Raw genomic sequence first — 23,320 nt, 5'->3', positions numbered from 1 at the left:
CTGGCTATGTGTAAATAATAGTAATAATAGCCACTTATGTGAACTGCTTGCCATTAATGCCTAATTATCATGGAGCACAGTAACAGTTAATCATGCCATGATTAGATTAACTTAAAGATTTCATTTTGTTTTATTTTTATAGCCTTGAACTGTTGACTTACGCTCAATATGGTTTCTTGCTGAAGTAGCAGTGTCATCTTTCATAACTAAAAATTAGAGAGAAATATTGAACTCTAGTAGTATTCAAATGCAAATTGAAACAATTAACCACAGTGTTAAATGTATGAGTGAATGGGGTAAAATTAGGTAATGCTCATGCTGGCAAGGATGCAGTGATGTGAGTACCTCATACATTGGTGCTGGCAGTGTAGATTGATGTGATCCTTCTGACTTTTTTTTTTTTTCCAAACCTTAAAAGTGTTCATACCTTTAAACCAGTAATTCCAGTTGTTAATCTCTCCTAGGGAAAGAACAAAAGAAATAAGCTAATTGCTGAGAGATGACCATTGCAGCATTACAATAGTAAAAACTAGAAGTTACCTAAATGCCTAACAATAAGAGAATGGTAAAATAAGCGATCTTCCATCTGTTGGATGAAATATTTTACAGCTCAGATGAAAGATCTTGATGAAGGCTGAAATATCAATGGAAATATTTATGATGAGTAAATAATAGCAATGTATAGATTTGAATGAGAATAAACTCAAGGTAAAGTGGTTTAGTGTAGTAGAATTATATCTATTCTAAGTGTGTGTATACATACATTTTTTTCAATTTTATAAACTTTCTGTAATTGTATATTACATTTTTTATTTGAAAAAGTAAAAGCAAGCAAAATAAAATTAGCAAGAAGAAAGTTGATCATAATTAGGGAATTTTAGTTTTTAAAAAATCCCAAAATTTGCCAAAAGGATCTGAAAATATAGGAGGAAATACATAAGAGTAAACAAAACATCACCTTTCAACTTTTAATTTTGCCTTTGCCTTGAGTGAGGTTAACAGCGACATGATTATGGTTTTTCATGATAAAATACCATCAGCCTTAAACTTGTTCCTTTCTATCATTAGTAAATGAAATACTCCCACAACTAAACGAATAGAGTTACCTATACACTCTTATCACCTACTTTCACTCTATCCACACAACCTGTTTCCCAATTCCTTGCAAAATTCTCCCTTAATTATACTGTTCCCAAAATGCTTACACACCTTCAAAATTTAGTCTCTTCTAAGTGCTTTCAAATACAGCGCAAAATACATTTCTCCTATGAAATATTTCTTTAATTTGTACTTTCCTACCATACATAATTTCAGGAATATGTTACTATGTAGTAGTTATAATATTTTGTTTGACTCTTTGTTCCTGCTTTAGTATTGATATATTATTAAAATATTAAGTATAAAGTGAAATTTTTATATTTGAGGTTTTCCTGTTATCATTGAAAATATGTATCAGTCTATTCCAAAAATCCTTTTTTTTTTTTTTGAGCACTTAATATGTGGCTTTACCTTTCCACCCAGAACAGTGCTGGGCACATATCCTTAGAATGATTATGTGCCAGACAATGGAAATGCATAGATGAGCAGCAGAGGAGCCCAGCAAGTAAGCCAGCATCTGTCTATCATGAGCAGAGCACCAAGTACTTAACTCATTTAGGAACTGGCTCATGGAGGAATCAAGGCCTTCCCAGACTATCCGATTATAAAACAGCAGTGTGCCATCACACAAATTCTCTAGCCCTTTTGCCCTGCTTTATTTCCTGCATATCTTTCTCCTGCTTCCAACCCCTAAGTGAAATCAGTGTGAGAACAGGGACTTTGTTTCAGCTAATACTTAAGCATTCAGAACAGTACTTGGAAAATAAAGCGCCCTCAATAAATATTTGTTAAATCTGGATGACTGAAGTTTAATGTGAGTCTTGAAAGTGTTGAAGGTCAGTTAGGACTTAGCTTGGGAAAAAAAATGTCAGAAAAGAGAGAAGTCTGGGAAATTCTAGAGGGCATGGTAGAGCGAGGTATATTGGCAAGAGTATGGGTGGGTGTAGTAAATGTCAGTAGATGAAGCTGAACAGGCAGCAGGGTCAAAGGATGAAGAGTAAGGTGGGTTATGGTAAGAAGTTTGAATTTTATCCCTCAGAATAGGGACTACTGAAAGATTTTAGGCAGGAGAGTGTCATAATATGATCTTTGCTTTAATAGATTATTGCCCTGGGGCACCTGGGTGGCTCAGTCAGTTAGGCATCTGCCTTCAGCTCAGGTCATCATCTCAAAGTTCTGGGAGAGAGCCCTGTATCGCATTAGGTCCCCCTGCTCAGCGGGGAGTCTGCTTCTCCCTGACCCTTTGCTCCCTCCCACCCACTGCTTTTGTGCTTACTGTCTCTCTCTCTCTCTCAAATAAATAAAATCTTAAAGTGAGAGAGATTATTGCTCTAGTATAGAAAATGGGTTTCAGTGAAAGCAGAGAGCATGGAGACCAATTATTACAATAGTTAAGGCAAGAGGTGAGGACCTTGGAGTCATCAGAATTTAGGCAAAAATAAAGAGTATGGGTGAGATTGCCTAGAGAAAATGTGCGAAAAGAGAAAGACAAGAACTGGAGTCAGACTTCTGGGGAATTTTCAAAGTTAAGGGGTGGGGAGGGGCACTGAGAAGGTGTAGCCAGGGAGCACAGCAGGAATGGGTGCTGAATCCATAATATATAATGCTGGAAACAACAAAAAAGATAAGAACTGGAAAGTACCCATTGGATTTGGCTATCTGTAGGTGACTGGTAACTAGAATGCATTTCCCGCGGAATGTTGCATGTGTATCACAACTTACGGTTTCTTGAGAATGAGTGGGAAATAAGAAAATGAAATGTAGGCTATTTTGAAGATCTTGGTTGTGAAGATAAAAAGCATAGAGGATGAAAATAAAGAGTAAAAGAACTTAGGGTAAAAACCCAAGTCTGTTTACATCAAAGGCACAGTGAAGCAAATAGAGAAGGAGAGGTTGTAAAAATAGGAGTGAAGATTTTTAAAAACCCAGGCTATGATAAGAAAGTGGGGCACAATCACATGTGACTTTGGGGATTTGAGGAACACTAGGGAGAGGAGGAGAGAGAAGTAAATATTGGTGTGGTGAGGTTAAATTGTTGGGTTTCAGGGAAGGAAGCTGAATAATTCTAATGAACTCTCTTCTCTGTGAAGTAAAAGCAATGAGGTCAAGAACAGGAGAGGAATTTTGAAGAGCAAAATAAAGATTTAGAAACTGCCCAGGAACATGGCAGAGGAAGTTAACCAAGAATGTATTTTCACAGCAAAAGTTTTCAACCCTTAGTAAAAAAAAATCCTGTGTAGGGGCGCCTGGGTGGCACAGCGGTTAAGCGTCTGCCTTCGGCTCAGGGCGTGATCCCGGCGTTGTGGGATCGAGCCCCACATCAGGCTCTTCCGCTATGAGCCTGCTTCTTCCTCTCCCACCCCCCCTGCTTGTGTTCCCTCTCTCGCTGGCTGTCTGTATCTCTGTCGAATAAATAAATAAAATCTTTAAAAAAAAAAAAAAATCCTGTGTAAAAAAGCATACTGTGACAGTTCACCCTGTTCCTAGTCTTTTAGTAGCTACTAGAAGAGGTTAAGTGGATATACAGATAAGAACTTTCCATGTTTATTAAGCAGAAGCTAATAGTTAACCCCAGTTTTTGGTAGAGGTTCTCACTAGGAACCTGATATTTGGAAGTCTGTATAAATATAATGACTATATTATTGCCCTATGACTTCAGCAAAATTCAGTATTGGAAAATCCTCTGTGAAGGTGGGCATTTATGCCTAAACCATTAATATTAATATAATCCTAGCACCATTAACGAAGCTTTGGGGCTTCTTGAACTCATCTTCATGCCAGATAGTGATGTATTAAATAGATAAAAATGTTAATTAGGTACTTGAACATTCTAAGACTCTGTGTGTGTGTGTGTGTGTGTGTGTACACGCATGGAAGCACATGAAAGATACTAGTGTTTAAAAATTGTGATAGTTACTCAATTGTTCATTTAGAGAACAAAATAAGGTAGGAAATTAAAGAAAAAAGCCTTTAATCTCATGAGACCTCATCTATCTGTTGACCTATGCATATATTCATGACCTATTCATGGAGAGAGATTTTCCCAACACCAACACAGTTTTAAATGAGGAAATTTTTTTTAATGCTCTTCATACTTTTTGCATGACACTTATAAAGAATTGTCCCCTACTAGCTATGGAAGTATAAAACAAAATCTAAATAAGAAACTAGGTAATCCTCTTAAGAACATATGCTCTTCACCATCATACAGTTTATTTACCAACTACCATGGAATGTTCTTGTTCTGGCATTGAAGGGAATAGCCCACCATGGACATACCACTCCACAATATTGAGAAGGTTTCTAAAAAGAGCCTAAACAATATATAGTCTCTCACTGAGACCAGAGAGAACTTAGAAAAATAGTCTCTCTCAAAGTTTATGCTGCTGAATATGATAACACTCAAACAGAGAAGCATATTACTACTATGAGGTTTATCAAATTATGAAATTAAAGAACATCCCTTGTTTAAAATGTACTATAGTCCTAAGTTCTTTGGTAAACTTAGGACATTGACAAATATACAACAGAATTATTTGTGTTAACCTAAGCCTCTGAGGATAAATATCTTGGAACATGTAAACGTTTGTATTGGTACATTTTACTGCTTTATTATACTTTCCTTCTCAGTAGTCGTGTTCTCTGGGGAGTTAATTCTCCTTGTCTGTAGATAGCAAGATGGGGAACATTCACTTGGATGAATTTTATAAAGACAGTTATTGTATTTGGTAAGCTGGTAAGATTTTCCCCAGTAAAGAAGATTGCCTCTGGGTTCCTTTCTTCATTGGAAGAAAAGTGAACATGTTGCTAATTGACCAGATTTCTTAGCCTCTCTTTTATATCACATTGGTTATTAACACCAAAAATTTAAGAATCAGTTTGGAAATGTAAAGTGCCACCTAAAGGCTCATTTGCATTGTGTGTTAGGTTTTCAGCCTCTCTCATTCACTAGGATAATATAGTCAAATCGCTTGACTCAAACCAGTGAAAGAAAAACTGTTTATGTTTTACGTGACATTATAAAGAATAGAACTTTACATTTGTGAAGTAGTAATAATAGCGCACTTTATTGAACACTTAATTTTGCATCAGATGTTATTCTAAGCTCTTTACTTAAATTAATTCATTTCAAGTGTAGTAGCTGTTTATGGAGAGTGTAGCCATCTCAGGGCTGTTTGTTCCCTCAGTTGAGCCCTTCAGAGTAGCTAGCATTGTGGATAATTTGTTTTACAGTAAGAACGGTAGCACCTAAATGTTATTATACCTACTTTATAAATTTCATGATGTGTTTAAAATGCAAGTGAGGTGGAACACTTGATTTTGATCTATTTCTATAAACCTCTAAAAGTTTCACAAGTTCAATCTAATTCTCTCCGTCAGCCTCTGCGTCCATTGGGATGTGCGGAAACAGCAACATAACCTGAGCAAGATATATAATCCTTTTTCAACCTTACTTTTGTTTTTTCCTCTGAAAAATAGTGATAAAAATATGCAATTTGAGAGTTGTTGAAAAGATCATGGTAGCTGCTCAATAAATGTTTTATTCAGTCATTGAAAAATTGAAATGCCTGGCACATAGATTCTTAATTACTGTTGGTTCCACTTCTTCAGTTTTCTTTCAAGGCTTTGGAAAGAGCAGCTTCCTTTATTGTCCATCTTTTCAGAGTGATGTTTGCTGACCCTGGACTGCAACATCAGCAGCTGCTGACTGGAACTTTCTGATCAACAGTCGGGTATCCACCTCACATTCTCTCTCTTGGAAGGAAACCCAAACTGCTTTTTGCACCATCTTTTTCTTCAAATTAATTCCTTTTTCTTTCATATTTCTTTTTAAATTTTTCTTTTCTATTACAATGTTACTAGTATAATGAACTTCTGTATTAGGACTCTTAAAATGCAGGCCTAAAATAAAAATCCATAAATCTTTTTAAAGTACACTAGTTTTTCCCACAAAATGAAAGAACTGTGTTCCTTTAAGCTAATAGTATTGCCTGCAAAGTTGTAAAAATTTCCATCATTTTCTTTATGCAAAACCATTTTTCTTCACACTTTTGAAGTCCTATGTTTGTAACAGCCTTCATAAATTGGTGACTTCCGTCCTAGCTCTGACACAAAGCTGTTCAGCCCATCCTGCTGTCAGTGTACCTGCTGCTTGACATTGACAGGATTCTTGTCAAAACCGGGGATTGCATAAATTAGTGTTTAACCCTGGGCAGGCTTTTCTCCTCATTTCAATTCAGCTTTTAAAAGACTGTCATGTCCTTATTCATAGATCATGAAAGTGGAATTTGACTATCATCATACACTTTATAACTTTCAGAGTTTATAAACTGTTCAGAATACCATAAACTTTCCTAGTCTTACTGATTTTTCATTAATCCTTAATTAGTAATCCTCAGTTTTAGAAATTCCTGTACAATAATGGCATCATCACTGATTGTCTACTGTCCTTTTCTTCTAGTCCAGAGGATCTACTTGCCTTACTTTTTATTTTAATAAGCAGCTTACATTGTGTGTGTGGTGGGGTGGGGAAGAGAAGAGGGAAGGAGTTTTAAGTTGCATAAAGTCGTTAAACTTTAAATAATCTTTCAGATGAATTTAGAATTTAAAAAAAGTTGATTGTTTTACTTTAATACTTTTCAGAAAAGTACATATTAAGTGTGAAAAACCTAAGAAAATCTCTTGATTCTGTAATACCTCCTAACTCGTCCCTGCTGTCATTGTTCCACTGTGGCTATATGGACAAGGAGAAATAGTTTCATTCATGAACAAGCAGAACAAAACACATATTTAACAGGAACAAACATTTATTATGTTCTCCCTTTGTATAAGATGATGAGGAAATTACTCTCAAGAGTATATTACCAGTTCGCGTAGCCTGTGTTGAACATCTGAAACAGGGTTCTTGAATTTTAGTAAACCTAGAAATTGTTACGGAAAATATAATATGTTTAATAGCCTTAATTAAATCAGGTGATATATACGTATAATTTTCCTTTACCTAAGTTGACAGAGGTAAGTTCCTCACCCTTATTATTCTTGGAGAAAATCTTTGTGATACCTTTCGTTTTCTTCAACCATCTAACCGTCAAAAATGATTGAGAAGGTCTCCTAAACTTGGAAAGAGAATGATTTTTTTTTTTTTTAGAAAAAGCTAACTCCTCATATACTGAACATTTTGAAATCTCAACATGAGGAAAAGAAATCCATAAATTTAAGCATACTGAGAGTAATTTCTATTTCGGTAACAGCAAGGTGATATGTTATTTCTCTACTAACATATTGAGGTAAAGGGGACTAAATGGTTGAGAATGTGAAGATTAGAGTCCTTCTCTTTAGAACCTGATTTTAATTGGAACACTTACACACCAGGCACCTTGTATAACTCTTGACCTGCATTAATTGATTTAATATCTGCAGGAACCCTCTGAAATAATGACTAGTATTCCCATTTTACACACAAGGAAAACTACAAATATAGCTTCAGAGTCATGAAGTATGTTGCCTAAAAACATTGAGCTAGTAAATTGCAGAGCTGATATTCAAGTTTCAGACTCATTGACACCATAGCACGTGATCCTACATTTTACATGTAAATGAAGATAAATGATACCGAACTATTTGAGGTTTTTTGGAGTAGCGTAAATAAAAATATTCAGCATTGCAGTAAGTTTGTGCTCAATATGTGATATACAATTTTAATTAAGGTATCTTTCAAACATTTAGTTCACTCAATCTTAATTCTCATCAGTTTAGAGAATTTTAAATAAAAAAATGAAGATGTATGTGGGTAGAAGTATCAGCTCATATTTCTCAAGAGGCTAGACAGCAATTTACATGGGGCAGGAAAAAATCAACCTATTCTTTTAAGCTACTATTCTGTTGCTAAGAGAGTTTAATCTCAAACTGAGACACTCTTTTCATCTTCTAAATTTCCCTGGAATCTAGTTTCAAGATTAAACGACATTTTAGCCATCTATTTAGGTGTTGCCCTTTTAGATGGTAGTCCTCTAATTTTCATTATGCAAGAGAATAAATAAATAAATCAAAATAACTTGTCAGAAGAGCTGACTTAGTATTATAGTTATTCAGAATACACCAATGATAATACTGTGCCAAAAATAATATCTTTCTTTAGTATGTGGAATTCAACTGTGGTTAAATTTAAGGTTTAGATTTAGATTGGGAAATTAATTGTTTTCAAAAACAGAATGACATAGACCTATATGTTCCAAGCAGATCCTACCTGGAATATTATTCTGAAAAGTAAATAGAAAAGTAAATATTAAAATGCACAAAGGAAAAGATGGTCAAGATGATGGAAGATTCTGGAAATAATGATATTTGATAGGTGATTCCAAGAGTTGAGTCTTTTGCGTCTAGAAAGTAGAAGACTAATACTTGCTTTAAAATAGCTTGAGGTCTTTCATGTGGCAAAGGAAACAGGCTCAGTGAGAAAATGTAGGTGGAAATGCAGGTCTGTCCTTTGTCGCACAGGACACAGAGCAGTGGAGTTGGCTGCCTGAGGAAGCCTGAGTTCTCTCACCAGAGCTCTCTGAAGGTGGTGGGTAGATCTTGAACCACAAACATCAGATCACTGACTCCTGGGTTACTTCACATTTTTCTAAAACTGTGGCTTTGCTAACTATCCTGTTAATTGGTAAGGGTTTCTAAACATCTGTTATCATTATGTTTCACTAAAGAGAAATATTTTTAGTTCTTTATGCAGACTTTGTTAGTATGGGTTTTTAGGTGTGAATGGAATTTAAATGCAGAAATGATGTTTGTCATACTGGGTGCTATCTGCTTTAAGATTTAAATGTTTAACTCTTTTTCCTTTTAGTCTTATGTTCCTTTACTTTCACTAAGTGGGTGAAAACATCAGCAGTGATTTTATTTCTGCTATTAGGCATGGCAATTTTTTCTGATAGTTATATAAAACGTGTCAAGTCACGTGTCCCATCCGCACTCCAACCCTCTGTACTTTTTAATGGCAAAGATCTGGCCTATATTTCATCAATTTGACATGGAGTTTTTTTCCTATCTCTGTTTCTTACATCTATATTAAAGGTCACTGTAGTATACCATAACTGTCTCAAGTGGTCAGTTACATAATGTACATTGGGCTGACTTTTAGAGTAAGAAGTAGTCTGGCATGATGGTTCAGTAATTATTACTTTCAGAGAAAGATTGGGTTAACCTATCTTAAATTATGTTATATTAGCCTTCACATTTAAGATGTAAAAGTGATATAAATTATGAGAGTGAAGTGATTAACCATTTGTGATTAGTGCTCAAATGTCTTAACCATAAAATATTCTAAAACATATTTGTTCAGTTAGCATATTTGAGAAAGCAGTTGCTTGTACTCATTGACCTGAAAACATAGCAACATAGATAGGCATTTTCTATTATTAATCATCATTGCTGTACTTCCACTCTTTAAGTAGTCTTTCTAACTGGTTCCTTTTTATAGCATTTACCAAAATTTCAAGGCAAGATATTCGAAGAGGTTGATCATGTTAACTTATTTTTGGCTTCCTCTTAAAATATTCAGATTTTATGCAAATAGTGTCTATAACTTGATTGATTTCAAGAACACTTCTTTGCTAATTTCCTCCCTTTTTTTTGTTCTAGTTGCCCTTTCTATCTGTAATTTTTTTTAAAAAAAAAAGACCTCCTCCAAAAAACAGAACTAGTGGTAACAGAGTGATTTAGAATATTAAGTTATTAGTTTTAGTGTATAGATAGTTTTTTTTAATTTCCTTAGAAATAAAAAGAGAGCAGGTGGCAAGAATCCTTCTCCTTGCATTGGCTCTTTCATTTTTTTTTCAGTGGCTTTTCTACTTTCCTTATCTGCCCAAAGCAATTTGAGGATACTTTAGCAACAAACTTCTGAATTTTAGCAAAGTCTGTGGGTCTAGATAATAGTTGGACTGACGTAGGCATGTATATTGTATTGTCAAAGAGTTACTTATTTCAGAATAATAGACAACATTGAAGGCTTATTTCATAAACCCTTTATAGGTATTACCTCCTATAGTTTCCCATGTAACCCTGTGAATTCATTACTGCTTTCTGTGTGAGAAAACTGAGACCAAGAGAAGTTGAGTAAGATGCTTAGAAGTGGTAGAGTCTAAACTCAGACTTAGATCTGACTGAAAAGACTGAAGTCTCAAATACCAATGTCATGAAGTATCTCTCAAGGAAATCTTTGAGTAGATTGGCACATTTGGGAGCAGGATATGCTCTCTGCCTTGATTTCCAGGCAAGCTTTTGGAATCTATTTAACCTTTAGCTAAAACAGCCAGTGAGTTTTAGAGAGGTATATGTTTTTATAAAACATGTATTAATTCTTTGAACTTTAGTATTTCAACAAAGATTATGACCAGTAAATGATGTTTATGTTGGGACAGAGGCCTCAGGGCAGAGGCCTTCCTTTTACTTGAAAATAATCTTTAGCTAGCTATTACTAAAAATTAAGCAAAACTGTCTGAAGCAAGATATGTAAATATGCACTATGTGATGCAGTGGAAAGAACTTTGGAGCAGACAGCCCAGGGGTCTTACTCAGGCAGGACCACTTACATAACTTTGGGTAAATTACCGTGAGCCTTAATTTCTTCATCTGTAGAATGGTGAGCTGAAGTAATTCAAAGCATTGTTGGAAGGATTAAATGAGATATAATGCAAAATGTCAGGCACATAGTGGAATAAACATTCATTCCATTTTTCTCTGTTCCAAGTTGTAAGTAAACTCAGGTGTGTTTTTGAATGAAAGAGTGTCTATACTTTTATCATTTGCAATTTGATATAAGGGTAACATATTTACTAGTCTCTTTTTCATATTACATGCTCATAGTTAAAATATGGATGCAGCCTTTTGAAGTTCAGTTCAATTTCCTTGAGTGCCTAAGCTGCCAAAAATAGCTTGTTTACTCTGTGTGAAAGGGTAGGTGGTCTTAATGATATTAGAGGAAGGACTGTGATGAATAGTACTATGCATTGGTTGGCAGAACATAGAGTAGACTCCTTGAACTAGGTATTCAGATGATTTCCTCATGTCTTCTGGAATCATCAACAGTTTCAATTTTTATGTAACTCTAGAAAATGTAGTCTTCTCTGCAAGAAGATCAGAACCACAGTGACGTGTCTCACAGTTCTGAAATACTGCATGATACAGGAACGAAAACATTGTGTTCTGTCAGCCATGCAGTTTGGAATAGTTTTTTAGTAGTTAGATTTTGAATCAGATTTTTTGGGGGGTTCCTGAATCCGTGTTTTTCTTTTCTGCTATAAAATATGTGGTTTAAATAAAGTATTCCTGGACATGGTATATATTAAAGAGATGATCTTAGATCTGTTCTGAAGGGGAGGGAGGCTATAATTCCCTGTTTTGTTTTATTCTCAAATGGTATCCTATTTTACTCAAAGTTTCAAAAACAAAGAAATTAGCCTATTATAAAATTTACTTATTTTGGCTATATATAATGACTTTCTCATATGTTAATGAAACCTGAGATTTTTTTTTTCCTCCTGGGTATGTTTTTATTATCAAATAAGACACTTAGTTCATAGAAGTCAAAAGAAGAGTTTAGATTTTCTCTGTGATAGAAGGCAAAGGTGAAAGGGCTCTGAACTCAGAGTCAGAGGCCTGCGTTTCAGTTCCTATTCTTCCATCAGCTCGCTTTCTTATGTTACTCAGGTCAGTCAACGCAGCCAGTTCCTAGTGTATGGCAGAGGTTGAAGTAGGTGAGGCTTTTAATTTTTGTCCCTTAGGGAGTTACAGAGCGTTGAGGGACTGAGAAAGGGAAAGCCAAGAGGATACTGCTTGCGTACACTCATTCGAACCTGGGCCCATCTATTTTATATTGAAATTCTATATAAAATTTCATTTGAAAGAAGAGTGTCACATTTACCCAAAATAATAATAATAATAATATTTTTAAAAATTTAATCTGCTCAGATTATCTCCGATTTCCCCTTCCAATTCTGAAATTCGTTATAACTGTATTCCTTACCCTCATTACTTGGGAGCAGAGCGAAGGGCAGACAGGACTATGAATCAGAGGACCTGTGTTCTAGCTCAGGTTATGGTACTACTTACTTGAACAAATAATCGCTTCTTGGTTATTTGGATTATTCTTCTTTACAGAAACTTCCTGTTTTATAGTTTGTGGTTCCAGACTACCACAAGCCTGGTTTATTTTGTGATAAAGCTATAAATATTTATTTGGAATATATTTCTTAAACAAGAATGATTGGTAAACTAAAGTTAGTGTTGATCATAATACATTATTTTTGTGGACACAGATGTTATCCATAACCTTCACAAAAAATAAAAGCCAATCCAGCTTTGACTTTCAATTTTAAGTTACTCTAATATAGTAGAATATTAGTATAATTAATCTAAAATAGATTACTTAAAAATATTCTAACTTCTACTTTTAGGGTCCATTATGTGATTTTTTTCTTTTTGTTTTTGAATGGGACAGAGATACTTTATTTCACTGTTTGGACTGAAACATAAAATCAAAGGTCAAAGTTTTTCAGTGGGGACAAAAAAATGAATCTGTCAGATTTTTAAAAATGTGTTCGTGAACTATAACACTAAAAATTTTTTTTTTTAGTTTTAAGTATGTTACAGAGGAGCGATACCTAAAGAAGTTAGAAGGAAGAACTAGGTATAAATGTCATTCAAAGATGACTCCAAATAAACTCCTCTATTAAATTGAGCTGTTTATTGTATAAAATGGAAAGAGGTACTCATTCAGTGCTAACAGTTACTAGCTGTGGACTGTAGGAAGTAGTTCCAAGGGTGACCAGTTTTGCCCCCAACTATCCTGTAAGAGAAATACTTAAAAGTTAAAAAAGCAGGATTGTGCCTTTGACAGTAACTGAAAACCAAGCTGTCAGAATCATTTTTATTTTTTGCTTCTACTTTGTATAAAAAGATTGTGAAGACATCAAATAATGTGAAAGAAATCTCATGGTCGGTCATCTTTATAAAACCATTTAATTGGCTCTGGCTAGTAGGGTCTATGAATCTTTTAAACACAGTAGAGACAGCCTTTCAAATAGCAACGCTATGTTGTATAAATCCAGCTCACTCCCTCAGCACATGCAGTCTCCTACCCTTAACAGTGGTTGTTATTGATCAAGTATAGATTTTTAGGTGTCCTCTAGCCAGTTCTGCAGCTGAGTGTGGAGGAAAAAAGGCATTCGATTCTAACCCCTGAAATAATTACTTCATCTACTACAGGGCAAATATACTTTCATTCTTCTCGGTTGATATGCAAAGCTTCAAATGTTGTCATATGTCATGAAATTAAATAGCTCCTTTTCAAATTTAGCTATAATATTTGACAATCATCATTCAGAACAGTGACCAGAATAATAAAAAATAATTTTCTCCTTTCCCGAACACTTTTTAATTTTTCTTCCTGCATTTAATTGCTTTACTAAATTATAGACATAATATCTGACACTTCTAACCACTTTGAGATTGATTGTTAATGACAGGGGCATAGAGAAAGGAGAGCTAATCTGGAAGTTTGTCTCTAAAATGCAGTTGTTGAGTGATGTCGATAGATTGTCAAATTTCTCCATTCTCTTATTTAGGTGATGATGGCCCCTTAAGGATGATCATTAATTATTGGCTATTGGTTTATTTCTTTGACATGCAGACTGAGATGTAAAGATTTAAGCAGTTGCATTTGAATCAAAACCCATGTTTGCCTTAGAAGTATCAGGGCAAGGTCACAGTTTTCCTGGGCTTCAGTGTCCTTTGTATAAAAATGGAAATAATGGTTCTTTCTTAAGAATACCATGGAGGATGCCTAATAATGAGAGTTATGTTTGTGCCAAATATTAACTATCATTTCTAAATGATAGGATTTGATCAAATTATCTTAGCATCTTTCTGCTCTCAGGTAAAATTGCATTATTTGGATCTGTAAAATTTGAAGAGTAGAACTGAGTCTCTCATAAAACTTGTTATGGTATTAGTAGGGTCAAAGGAAAGCAATCTTTTGGGGAAGAAGATTCAGAGATAATGTGAGGAGGAGGAAGAAGTGGGATACATTTCCAAAATCATTTAAATTATTGTGCTCTGATAATTCAGTTGGAATTTAAACCCTACTTTTGAAATAGATGCTATTTCTTTCATAAACAAAACCGAGAGCCAATTTTTTTTCTGTCTTTAAAAGGGAACATAGTTCATAGCTGCATTAATTTAAAAATACTAAAATAACAGGGTGGCAGCACTCAGTAAGAAACCAGTGTGGCTTTGGCTACATTTCTGTTGCTTCTAAGTTCTTTTCAAATATTATAATTAACTGTATTCTTTCTGCTGTTTAATCTGCTTATCCTAATTTTCCATGCTATTCCTTGAGCTGATAGATCTATCCCCTCAGTAAGAAAGAAAATGAGAAGAAAATAGTTTGTGTCTTACTGTGGCGATTGCTATGTCTTGCATGAAGCTTTCTTTGTATGTAAATTGTATTTCCTCCTCATTCCAATCCATTATTTTTTCCTATCTCTAGATATAAGGTTCTTAACGAAGTTGGAGATTTCATCAGATGAGGACAGACAGCTGGTGAACGTTCTCTGGCTCTTCATCCCCTTTTCCATATCTTACCAAAATCCCTTTCCATGACAAATACCTAGAAATATTTAGAAGCCCAGATATTCAGGAAAATTTTTATTATAATGCTTGCTTTTCTGTGATTTCACCCCCTTGTGTCAAGTCATTTGGTGAGTTAATCATGCTATTATGTGGAAATAGTTTCCTCTTCTAGAATTAAATTTGATTCTGATCTTACCACTGTCAATTTCATTCTTCTATTGTCAAGGACCAAAAGAGTTTTAACGATGTCCCTGCTTTTTTTTTTTTTCCTTCCCCTTGCTTCCCTCTTGTTATAAAAGTTAACAGATGTGAATCCCAGGGCAGCTTAAGAGGGCATATCAAAATCGGCACCATAAAGTATTTAACTTAGGAAACTTGGAGCTATTCTGAGCATGTTTAAATCACTACTCTTTACAAATAGGAGGAAGAAGGCACCTATGACCAAACGCTTGAGTTCCGTAGAGGGGGCGATGGCCAGCCAAGAAGATCCACTCGGCCCACCCAGCAGTTTTACCAACCTCCCCGGGCCCGGAACTAATATGAGAAGGTAAAATTGGCATTGTGAGATGGTTCCCATATAAAGAAAGATGCTGTTTATGTTGAATATGTAAATCCAATTGTTAATATTTCATAATAATATAATAGAAAAAACTGATGTTTCAAACCTTTCAGTTATAAAGTATATAAGATATACCATAGTTACAAGCTACTTTTCCACCAAACCTTTCCCCACAAATGCTACCTCTAACCCCCTTTTTTCTATACCCTCTCTCTTCTATTGGAAGTGATGCCAATCAGTGAAATGTCTTTAAGTTTGAAAGCAGGAAAAAAAAAAGAAACAAAGGACCAGATAATCACCAACTTGGATAATTGAGTTTTTTATTGTTTAATTAATTTCAATCCTCTTTAAGAAAGAGGAAATGTTTCATAGTGTATCTTCAAGACTTTGATGAAGATAACGTGATTGCTTACAGAGATAGGATTTCGGGGCCCTATGCTATCGATCCAGAAACTTTCATCTTAGAGTCTCAGAGAGTTATTCTCTGAAAATCATCTTCAATAGGAAGGATGAGAAATATAACAAAGAAGTCAGGAAATTATGGGACCAATCTAAGGCATCTCATTTTGATCAACAAAGACTTTATTTTTTAATGTGTTATCAGAAGGAAATACTTTTGTCATCTTTGGTAGCATTTCTGTTTTTTCATTATGCCAAGGCTTTTGAATATTTTCAGTTTTTCCTTTACAGTTTTTGTTATATATCACTCTAAAGACCATGAGACTATTTTAGACTTAACTATATCTTTTTTTCTCAGTCTCTTCTCAGTAACAAGACCATTGAGAATTTTTAAGAAATTGTTCTCAACTTCTCATTTCAGCTATTCATTTTGCTAAGGCTGTTATCCACATTGTATTTTCCACCTGCTAAGTGACCCTCTCAATTTTTCAAACCAACTGTGGCTTTTTAGCACTAGAAATGCAGCTAGTCTGAATTGAGATGTGCTATAAATGAAAAATACATATCAGATTTTAAAGACTTAGGTAAAAAAAAAGTAAAATGTCAGTAATTTGTATTGTTTATATATTGAAATGAGAATATTTCTGGTAGATTGGATTAAATAAAATATGTTACTAAAGTTAATTTTTTTTAATATGACTAGTGGAAAATTTAAAATTGCATGTGGGCCTCACGTTGTATTTGCACTGGGCAGCACTGTCCCAGAGTCTTAGATCTCTTTAAGCTTCCCAAAGCTCCTTCACTGGTTACAAATTAGCTCTGTCATCCTAAGGGAAGGAATGTTTTCTTCTATGTTCTCGTCCTTAGCTCCTTACGTAGTAGTCTTCCTGGAGTGGAAGTCTCGTGCTACCTGACTTCTGATTTACCTGAGCGGGCCAGAATAGTGTCTTTTTTGTCTTATCACTGGCTTTTCTTTGTGCTTAATACAAGGCTACTGAGTAAACAGATGGGACCTACTGTCCATATTGTCACAGAAAGACTACCTCACAACTTGGGCGTTTTTCTGTAGCAAGCACTGACCAGAGCAGGCTCAATTATATGCAAGGACTTCCACAACTTTACATTGTGCGAGGTTGAACATCCGCTTCGAACATAAGTTCAGTGTGCTTACAATTAAATCACCAAGGTGAATGAAAACTGAGAATTCCCTTGTAGCTTCCTGAGGGCTTCTAAGTTGGTTAAACCAAGGTTTTAAAATAAGGCTGAAGGTTCTCAACTCCGTGATTGCTCTAGGTTGCCTCACAGCGGCTGCAGGTCTAACTAGGGCTTTTCAGCGGTATCCTGAGGCTGCAGAATAGAAGGTGGGTAGGTTCTGGCAGGGCTGGAAGTAGAGAGGAGGTCGTGAGCGTCAGAAAGGCTGCAGCCAGAAGGCTCGAACTCTCATCCTCTCGGCCCTTTTTCAGTTTCTTTCATATGTTTTCTAGATTAGGCTCCCACGGAAAATTTCCTCTGAAAAAGAACAAACTGCTTAAAGTAAATCAGAAGCCATAGCTCCACGGTAATTGTAGCTCATCGATACCAAATACTCCGATGCAGGCTGCTTCCCGTCAACTGAGACACCACAATGGTAGTGGTTTGCTGTGTTCCCTAAGTTAAAACGCCTATTTTCCCCAGATGCTTGCTTTGGACTATACTGTTGATGCGGGAAATGTGTGACACAGAGATTCTGGATTCCTGACATTGATAAGAAGATTAATTTTGCTGCCTGGGGGAGGAAGGGGGGACAGTCTCATGATGGTATCACTAAAAAACCTCTCACTACAAAATTTACTCAGAAAAGTAAATAAATAAGCAAAACACATGTGCTCTTGGTTGAAAAAATTATTAATTTTTTATTTAAATTCAAACATAAAAGATTATGAAGTAAAATTATCTTTTTGATATACTACTTTTGAATGGGAGGCTCACCAACAATAAGAATTATACTTCTTGTTCTTATCACACAACCAATATGTTATTTTCTTCTTGAGAGAAAAGATATTTTTGTTTCCTCATTCCTGGTTTCCATTAAAGTAAGCATTTAAAAAGAAAATATACATTGTAGCCCGCCATTTGACTTCCAACAAATTTAAGTGTGAATTCTAATATATGCTGAAATTTTTCTCAGGTTTTGTTATCTAAAATTATTCAAGATAGTAAGAAACACTTAAGGCACTTTCTATTCTCACTTAAAAACCATAATTTCATAGTCATACTTTTTTTATGTTTTGGGTACTTTGCTAGGTGATGAATGACACATAGTACCTGTTCAGTAAGTGTTTGTTAAATAAGTATATTTTGATAAAGTTTTTGGTGTGTAGTCTACACATTCTTTGTCCTAAAAAGTTTTCTTTACAAGCCCTCTAGCCCACCACCAACTCCTCGCATGCACATGTATACTTCACCCGACATGGAGAGGGAATTGGATTCTACTTGGTCTTGGTACTAAGCACACATCAATGACTAGCAAAAGCAGGAGATACCTGGGAGTCCAGGCTAAGTGAGAGAAGGAGGTGTTGGGGGGCAATGTGGGGAAATAGGCCCAAGTCTGAGACAAAATGCTGGCAAGTCAGCGCTGAGCCATGATGGGAGAGAGGGCCCAAACTCCAAACTTCTAGTTCCTGAACTTGTCATAATTGTCCCACTTAACTCAGAAATATGAGTAGATATGGATAGAGGAATTATACATAGTTCTTCAATCCGTGAAAGTGGCCAAAACTAAGGGCATTTGAAGAGGTTTCCGACAGGAGTGGAGTCCTGGGAACTGGATACCAATTAGTAGAGGCGGGCCTCAGGAAAACATTTGGAGCTTCATTTTCATGGTGGAGTAGAGTCCTCTGAAGACATTCTACAGGCCAAGGAACGCTCAAAGGGGGGAAGAAGCAGAGTTCACAGCAAGCGGCTTTCAGTGGCAACAGTTGAGTATGTGGACCCCAACAATAGATGTTAAACGTGTGTTGGTGGTGACACAAGAGTGTGGCTTTAGCTGCACTGGTGGCAGTGAACTTCTGTGTAAGAGTGAAATGATCAAAATTAAGCTTGGGCTGTATTGCTGTTGGATATCGGGGGGATTACAGCACCAGGAGGGGAAGAAGCGAAGGAGCTTTTGCAGTAGTCAGTCGAGGAGTGGTTAGAGTGTCACGTCCTGCTGTGAAAAGACAGAAATGACCTGTGTGGGGAGACTCCGGAGCCCCCCAGGGCCACCGCAGTGAAGACTCCACGTGGAAAGTAGTTTAATAAACGTTGAGTCGCTTTGAGTGTTCACTTGAGTTCTTACTTGATGTTTGATGAAGAACCATCCTCACAAGTTCACCTCTCAACCAGAAACCAGAAACCCGAGAGCTAAGCATCGACTACTACATAAATGTCATGACTTTACTCTCTAAAGTCCAGGTTTTAACACCATTTTCAGCTGGCTTTTTTTTTTTTTTTTTTTAAACAGTCTGGTCCAGCATCCCTTTGTAGAACTTTTGAAATGAAGATCAGGGAAATGGTTGCTGTAAAGACAGCTGTCGCAGAACCCCTGGTGCCAGCAGGATAGGCATCGCGTGAGGATAGCAGTCCCCAGGCTCTTCATTTTCTGGGTGGGAGGCTGTTTACTTGGGAGACGTGGGAGCTGTTGGTATGCAGTGGGGGTGCTCTGCCCTCCCTGCCCGAGCGCTCTTGCCTGCACACAGCCGGAATACGACCCTGGCACACAGACTTCCCTCCCGGCCTTTCTCGGCTCTTTCGGTTGTCACCACCCAAAGTGCTTCAGCTAGAGCGGTGCTGGTACAGGCTGGGTACAGGCTGGGAGGAGCAGGCAGGAGCGGGTGACAGACTCACAGAAATTACCTGCAGGGCCGGAACCAATGCAGAGGCGTTCAGAGGGGAGGTGGAGGTGGGGAGGAGGGGGTAGAAGTGGCCCACTGGCCCACTGCTGCTTTTCCAGGTCGTCCTCTGCTAAATACCATGTAGTTAGCCCAAATTCCGGAAATCGACGTGCCAGCAATAATGGGGCTCACAATGACAGAGAAGCACTCTAAGAATTTCGAGAAGAAAAATTATTTTGATTTTGCTTTTTGTTTATATACTGATTTATAGAAATCATGTTTATAAATTAGACAGCAGTGTGCAACTTACTCTACTTGAGATCTATTAATATTTATACAAGCACTTCACATTTACATATGTTTCAGCAGAAGTGTATCTTGAGTACAGAAAAGTCAATTTGAGGATCCAGTCTCACTTTCCTCCTCTCTTTTTGAATAGAGCCTTTGTGAAGAAAGGAGCCATTGACTGAAACATCCTGGTCGAGACCTGTTGATAGTCTTCCTACTTTCCCTTCAGAATAAGCTGCAGCCGTGATGAATATTATTACTGGAGAATGGAAGAGCAGATTTTAGACAGGAAACAATCCAGCTCACACTAAGAATGGGGAAAAATACTAAGTTAACTAGAGCAAGTACCTTTTACAAGTGAAAGAGAATTTTTTCTTCTGCCATCAATAAAACCAATGAGCTGTTACATACACTGTTTTACTGTATGTTTTATTTGCTGGATAGCATCTTTCTTGTTCATCTGGTGTTAATCCCACAGTATAGAATCGAATAGCAATCACAGGATACTGGAGTCCCCCCCCACCACAATTACAGAATAAACTGACTGACACAGTTTGCCACATTTCCTGCAAAAACAACGTGCAACCAGATAGCAGTTCTTCGTAAGGTAATAGCTGCTAAATATGATAGCAGAAAGTGTTCAAAGTTTGAATATATTGTTTTTAGCACTCAGCTAGCTTTTTCAAGTGTAATTCAATTCAAAACCAGGCATTCCCTTCCTTGTAAAATTTGCAACGGATCTTTCAAAATGTGTCTGGTTGCTGATAACAGAAAACCCCACTCAAACTGGCTTAAATACTAAAGGGAACGTACTGGCTCGCTGAACTACCAGAAGCTCAATAGGTCTCAGCTGATTTAATTCGGGGCGCAGAGTTGTCACGAAAGACCCTGATTCCTTGCATCTTTCATTTCTGCTTTCTCTGGCATCGGCTACATTCTACAGCAAGTGCCCCATGGGATCATGAGATGGCTTCAACTCCCAGAGCTATTGAATCCAGGGATGGGCTTGGGGTCACTTCCAGAAGGGCCCTCAGAAGAGAAAAGAAGCCTTTCTCCAGAGGCTGCGTTTACTCATACTGTGCTACTTTCCTGCCTGTGAACCAGTGACTTCAGCAGGGAGTCTGTGGATTAGTTTAGGCCCGACCCAAATGCCCCGACATTACAAGTGGGGGCGGAAGCATGTTTCGAGAGAAGATTTGTGTCTGCAAGCCAAGGTTCTTGCCAAAAGGAGAGGGAGACCAGAATGTCCATTACAGAGAAGGACTATGTCTTAACTATAAATTTTGTGTAATACGACAATCTTCCCATAGTCTCAGTTTGTGAAACCAGAAGAGAACAGTTGTAAAGAAAGTGTAAGAGAGAAAGGAGAGGGGGGGCAAAAAAGGAAGGAAGGAAGAAGAAAACAAAATCCTCTGGCCAAAGTAATTGACAGAATGTCATACTTGGCTTTGAAGGAGAGGGCTCTAGGCTCTCGCTCAGGGCCTATGAATTCTACATTGTCTTTATTAACCCGCAGTTGGCTGTTTCTACAGCATCGTAATAAGTGAAAGGGCATGGCTAGCAGGGTGAGTTTTTTGGTTTTTCTTCTTTACCATTGCTGTGCCTCATAATCAACTAGGAAGCGGATGGCTTGGGCATGGTATTTTTTAGAAGATCTCCAAGTAAGCTAAGGTGTATCCTGGGTTGAGAACCGGAGGAAGCCCCATGGTAGTTTTCATGAATTTGACAGCTGATAGGTCCATGAGGGAGGAGGCAGAAGAGCTTCAACGGAGGTACTGGTTCTCCACGCTTCCTTGGTTAACCGATGGGAACGGTAATACCTAGGAATACCCAGTGTTACCTAGACCAGACTCAGTGGATGGCACTGGCGTTGGCTGCGGTTATCTGATAGCTCAACAATCCCCGAGAACAGTTTTGAATGATAATATGAGCTATATCAGATTTGACCTGAAGATCTCAGGAACAGTTTAAGTTGGACAGCAAGTGGGCCAGCCTACCTGTCATCCTGGCTGCTGGTGGCTGCTGGAGCACTGAGGGGGAGGAGCCCGATGCTGACAGAGCAAGATACCCCAGGCTAATACACCGAAAGCTAAGCTTCACTGTGACTTTCTGTTCTTAAAGGCCAGCTGCAGGCCAGGATGTGAGGACGGCACGTATAGTTATAAAAGAATCATTACTCTTTCATTACTCTTTGCAAGGTTTTCCTGGGTGCCAGCGCTGGGTTGAGCACTTTTCGTTCATTACCTTTTGTAATCTTTACCACAACTCTGTGAGGTTTGCATTTCTGTCTCCATTCTGCGGCTCTGGTAGCTCCTTCAGAGAGGTCCTCACTCGAGGACACAAAGTACAAGTGTTCGAGTCAGGATTCAAAGTAGACAGTACCCCCAAGGAATTGGGTTAGAAACCCGCATTAGGGGAGTGTCTTTCTCTCCCCTCTTTCCCCCTCTTATCGTCTGTTTTGGTGTTTAGCTTTTATTGTGGGTCTATTTCTGTCGTGTGAATTAGCCCTTCAGGTTTGCTGTACAGTTTGATATCGCAGTAAAGGATCATGTTCATCTTGCGCTTTTCCTCCCAGTTCTGTGGCCCATCCTTCTCTCCGCCGCTCACCCTCCCTCTCCTTTCTTCCGGCTCTCCCTCTTGGGTCAAACCCTCCTTTTCCTTTGACTTTCCATATGCATATTCTTAGCTCAAATTCTTTTTTCTCCTTTCAGAGAAAAAAATGGCTTTAATTACAGTTTGAAAATTACTGTTTATGTATTTGTTCAGTAACTATTTACTGAGTACTCACAGTGTCCTGGGCACCGTGCTGTAAACAAGGCCAGCACGATCTCCAGTCTCCTAGCACTCACGGTCTAGCTCCCTTTATCAGTTTGCTTTGCTGTCTGCATATTATCCTTTTCCACATTCCTTTTATTTATTATAAACTTCATCTCTTAAATTTTTTCATTGACTTATTTTTGCCTAAACTTCTAAAAATTATCCAGTTATAGTTTTGATATGTTACCATCTGTTCTCTATCATTTTTAAATGTTGTTAATTTTAAAATAGTTTCCTCCTCTGGGCCATGGGTATTAGTTTTTTGAAAAAAGTCTTCAAAGTTTGGGGGAAGCACCTGAGGCTGCTTCTAAACTTCCACCACTTCTCTGGGTGGACCTGACATGTGACATGAGGGGTGGTCAGTGCTGCCAACCGTGTCTTTCCCACCATGCCCCTTCATTTAGTAAGATACTGTAGAAACAACTATTGGCTAAAACATGAAGAAAACTAAGAGTTGGTAGGCCCTACAGGAATTTGTCAGGCCCTCTCCTTCAAAGCAGAGTACGAAATTTTGTCACTTATTTTGGCCAGAAGAGAATTCCCTTGAGCCCTCTCCCATCTTCTTTTCCCTCCCTCCAACCCTCTCCCTATTTCTTCCTCTCTCCCTCTTTCTTTCCTTCCCTATTTCTCTCTCCTTAATTATTCACTTTGAGCTTTTTAGGACTAACCGTATGGGGAGACT

The 23,320-nt window shown here is 37.3% G+C and overlaps 1 protein-coding gene across 7 annotated transcripts in view; it reads left to right on the top strand.

Annotated features, from left to right (window-relative positions):
- Window positions 1-20,231, top strand: part of TDRD3 (tudor domain containing 3) — a 164,176-nt gene extending 143,945 nt beyond the window's left edge. For 5 of the 7 annotated variants that reach the window (XM_026493380.4, XM_048215529.2, XM_048215527.2 and 2 more), the window contains 2 exons: window positions 15,146-15,271; window positions 19,973-20,231. In XM_026493380.4, coding sequence (XP_026349165.2) covers window positions 15,146-15,271; window positions 19,973-20,003 — 157 coding nt within the window. In that variant the 3' untranslated portion in view covers window positions 20,004-20,231. Of the gene's footprint in view, window positions 1-15,145 lie in introns of all 7 variants that reach the window. The other 2 variants (XM_048215525.2, XM_048215524.1) reach the window with 2 other exon arrangements.
- Window positions 20,232-23,320: the final 3,089 nt, after the last annotated feature.

The sequence above is a fragment of the Ursus arctos genome, unplaced genomic scaffold (assembly GCF_023065955.2).
Source record: "Ursus arctos isolate Adak ecotype North America unplaced genomic scaffold, UrsArc2.0 scaffold_10, whole genome shotgun sequence".
Lineage (NCBI taxonomy): Eukaryota > Metazoa > Chordata > Mammalia > Carnivora > Ursidae > Ursus > Ursus arctos.
This window is presented reverse-complemented; position numbering and strand designations above follow the sequence as displayed.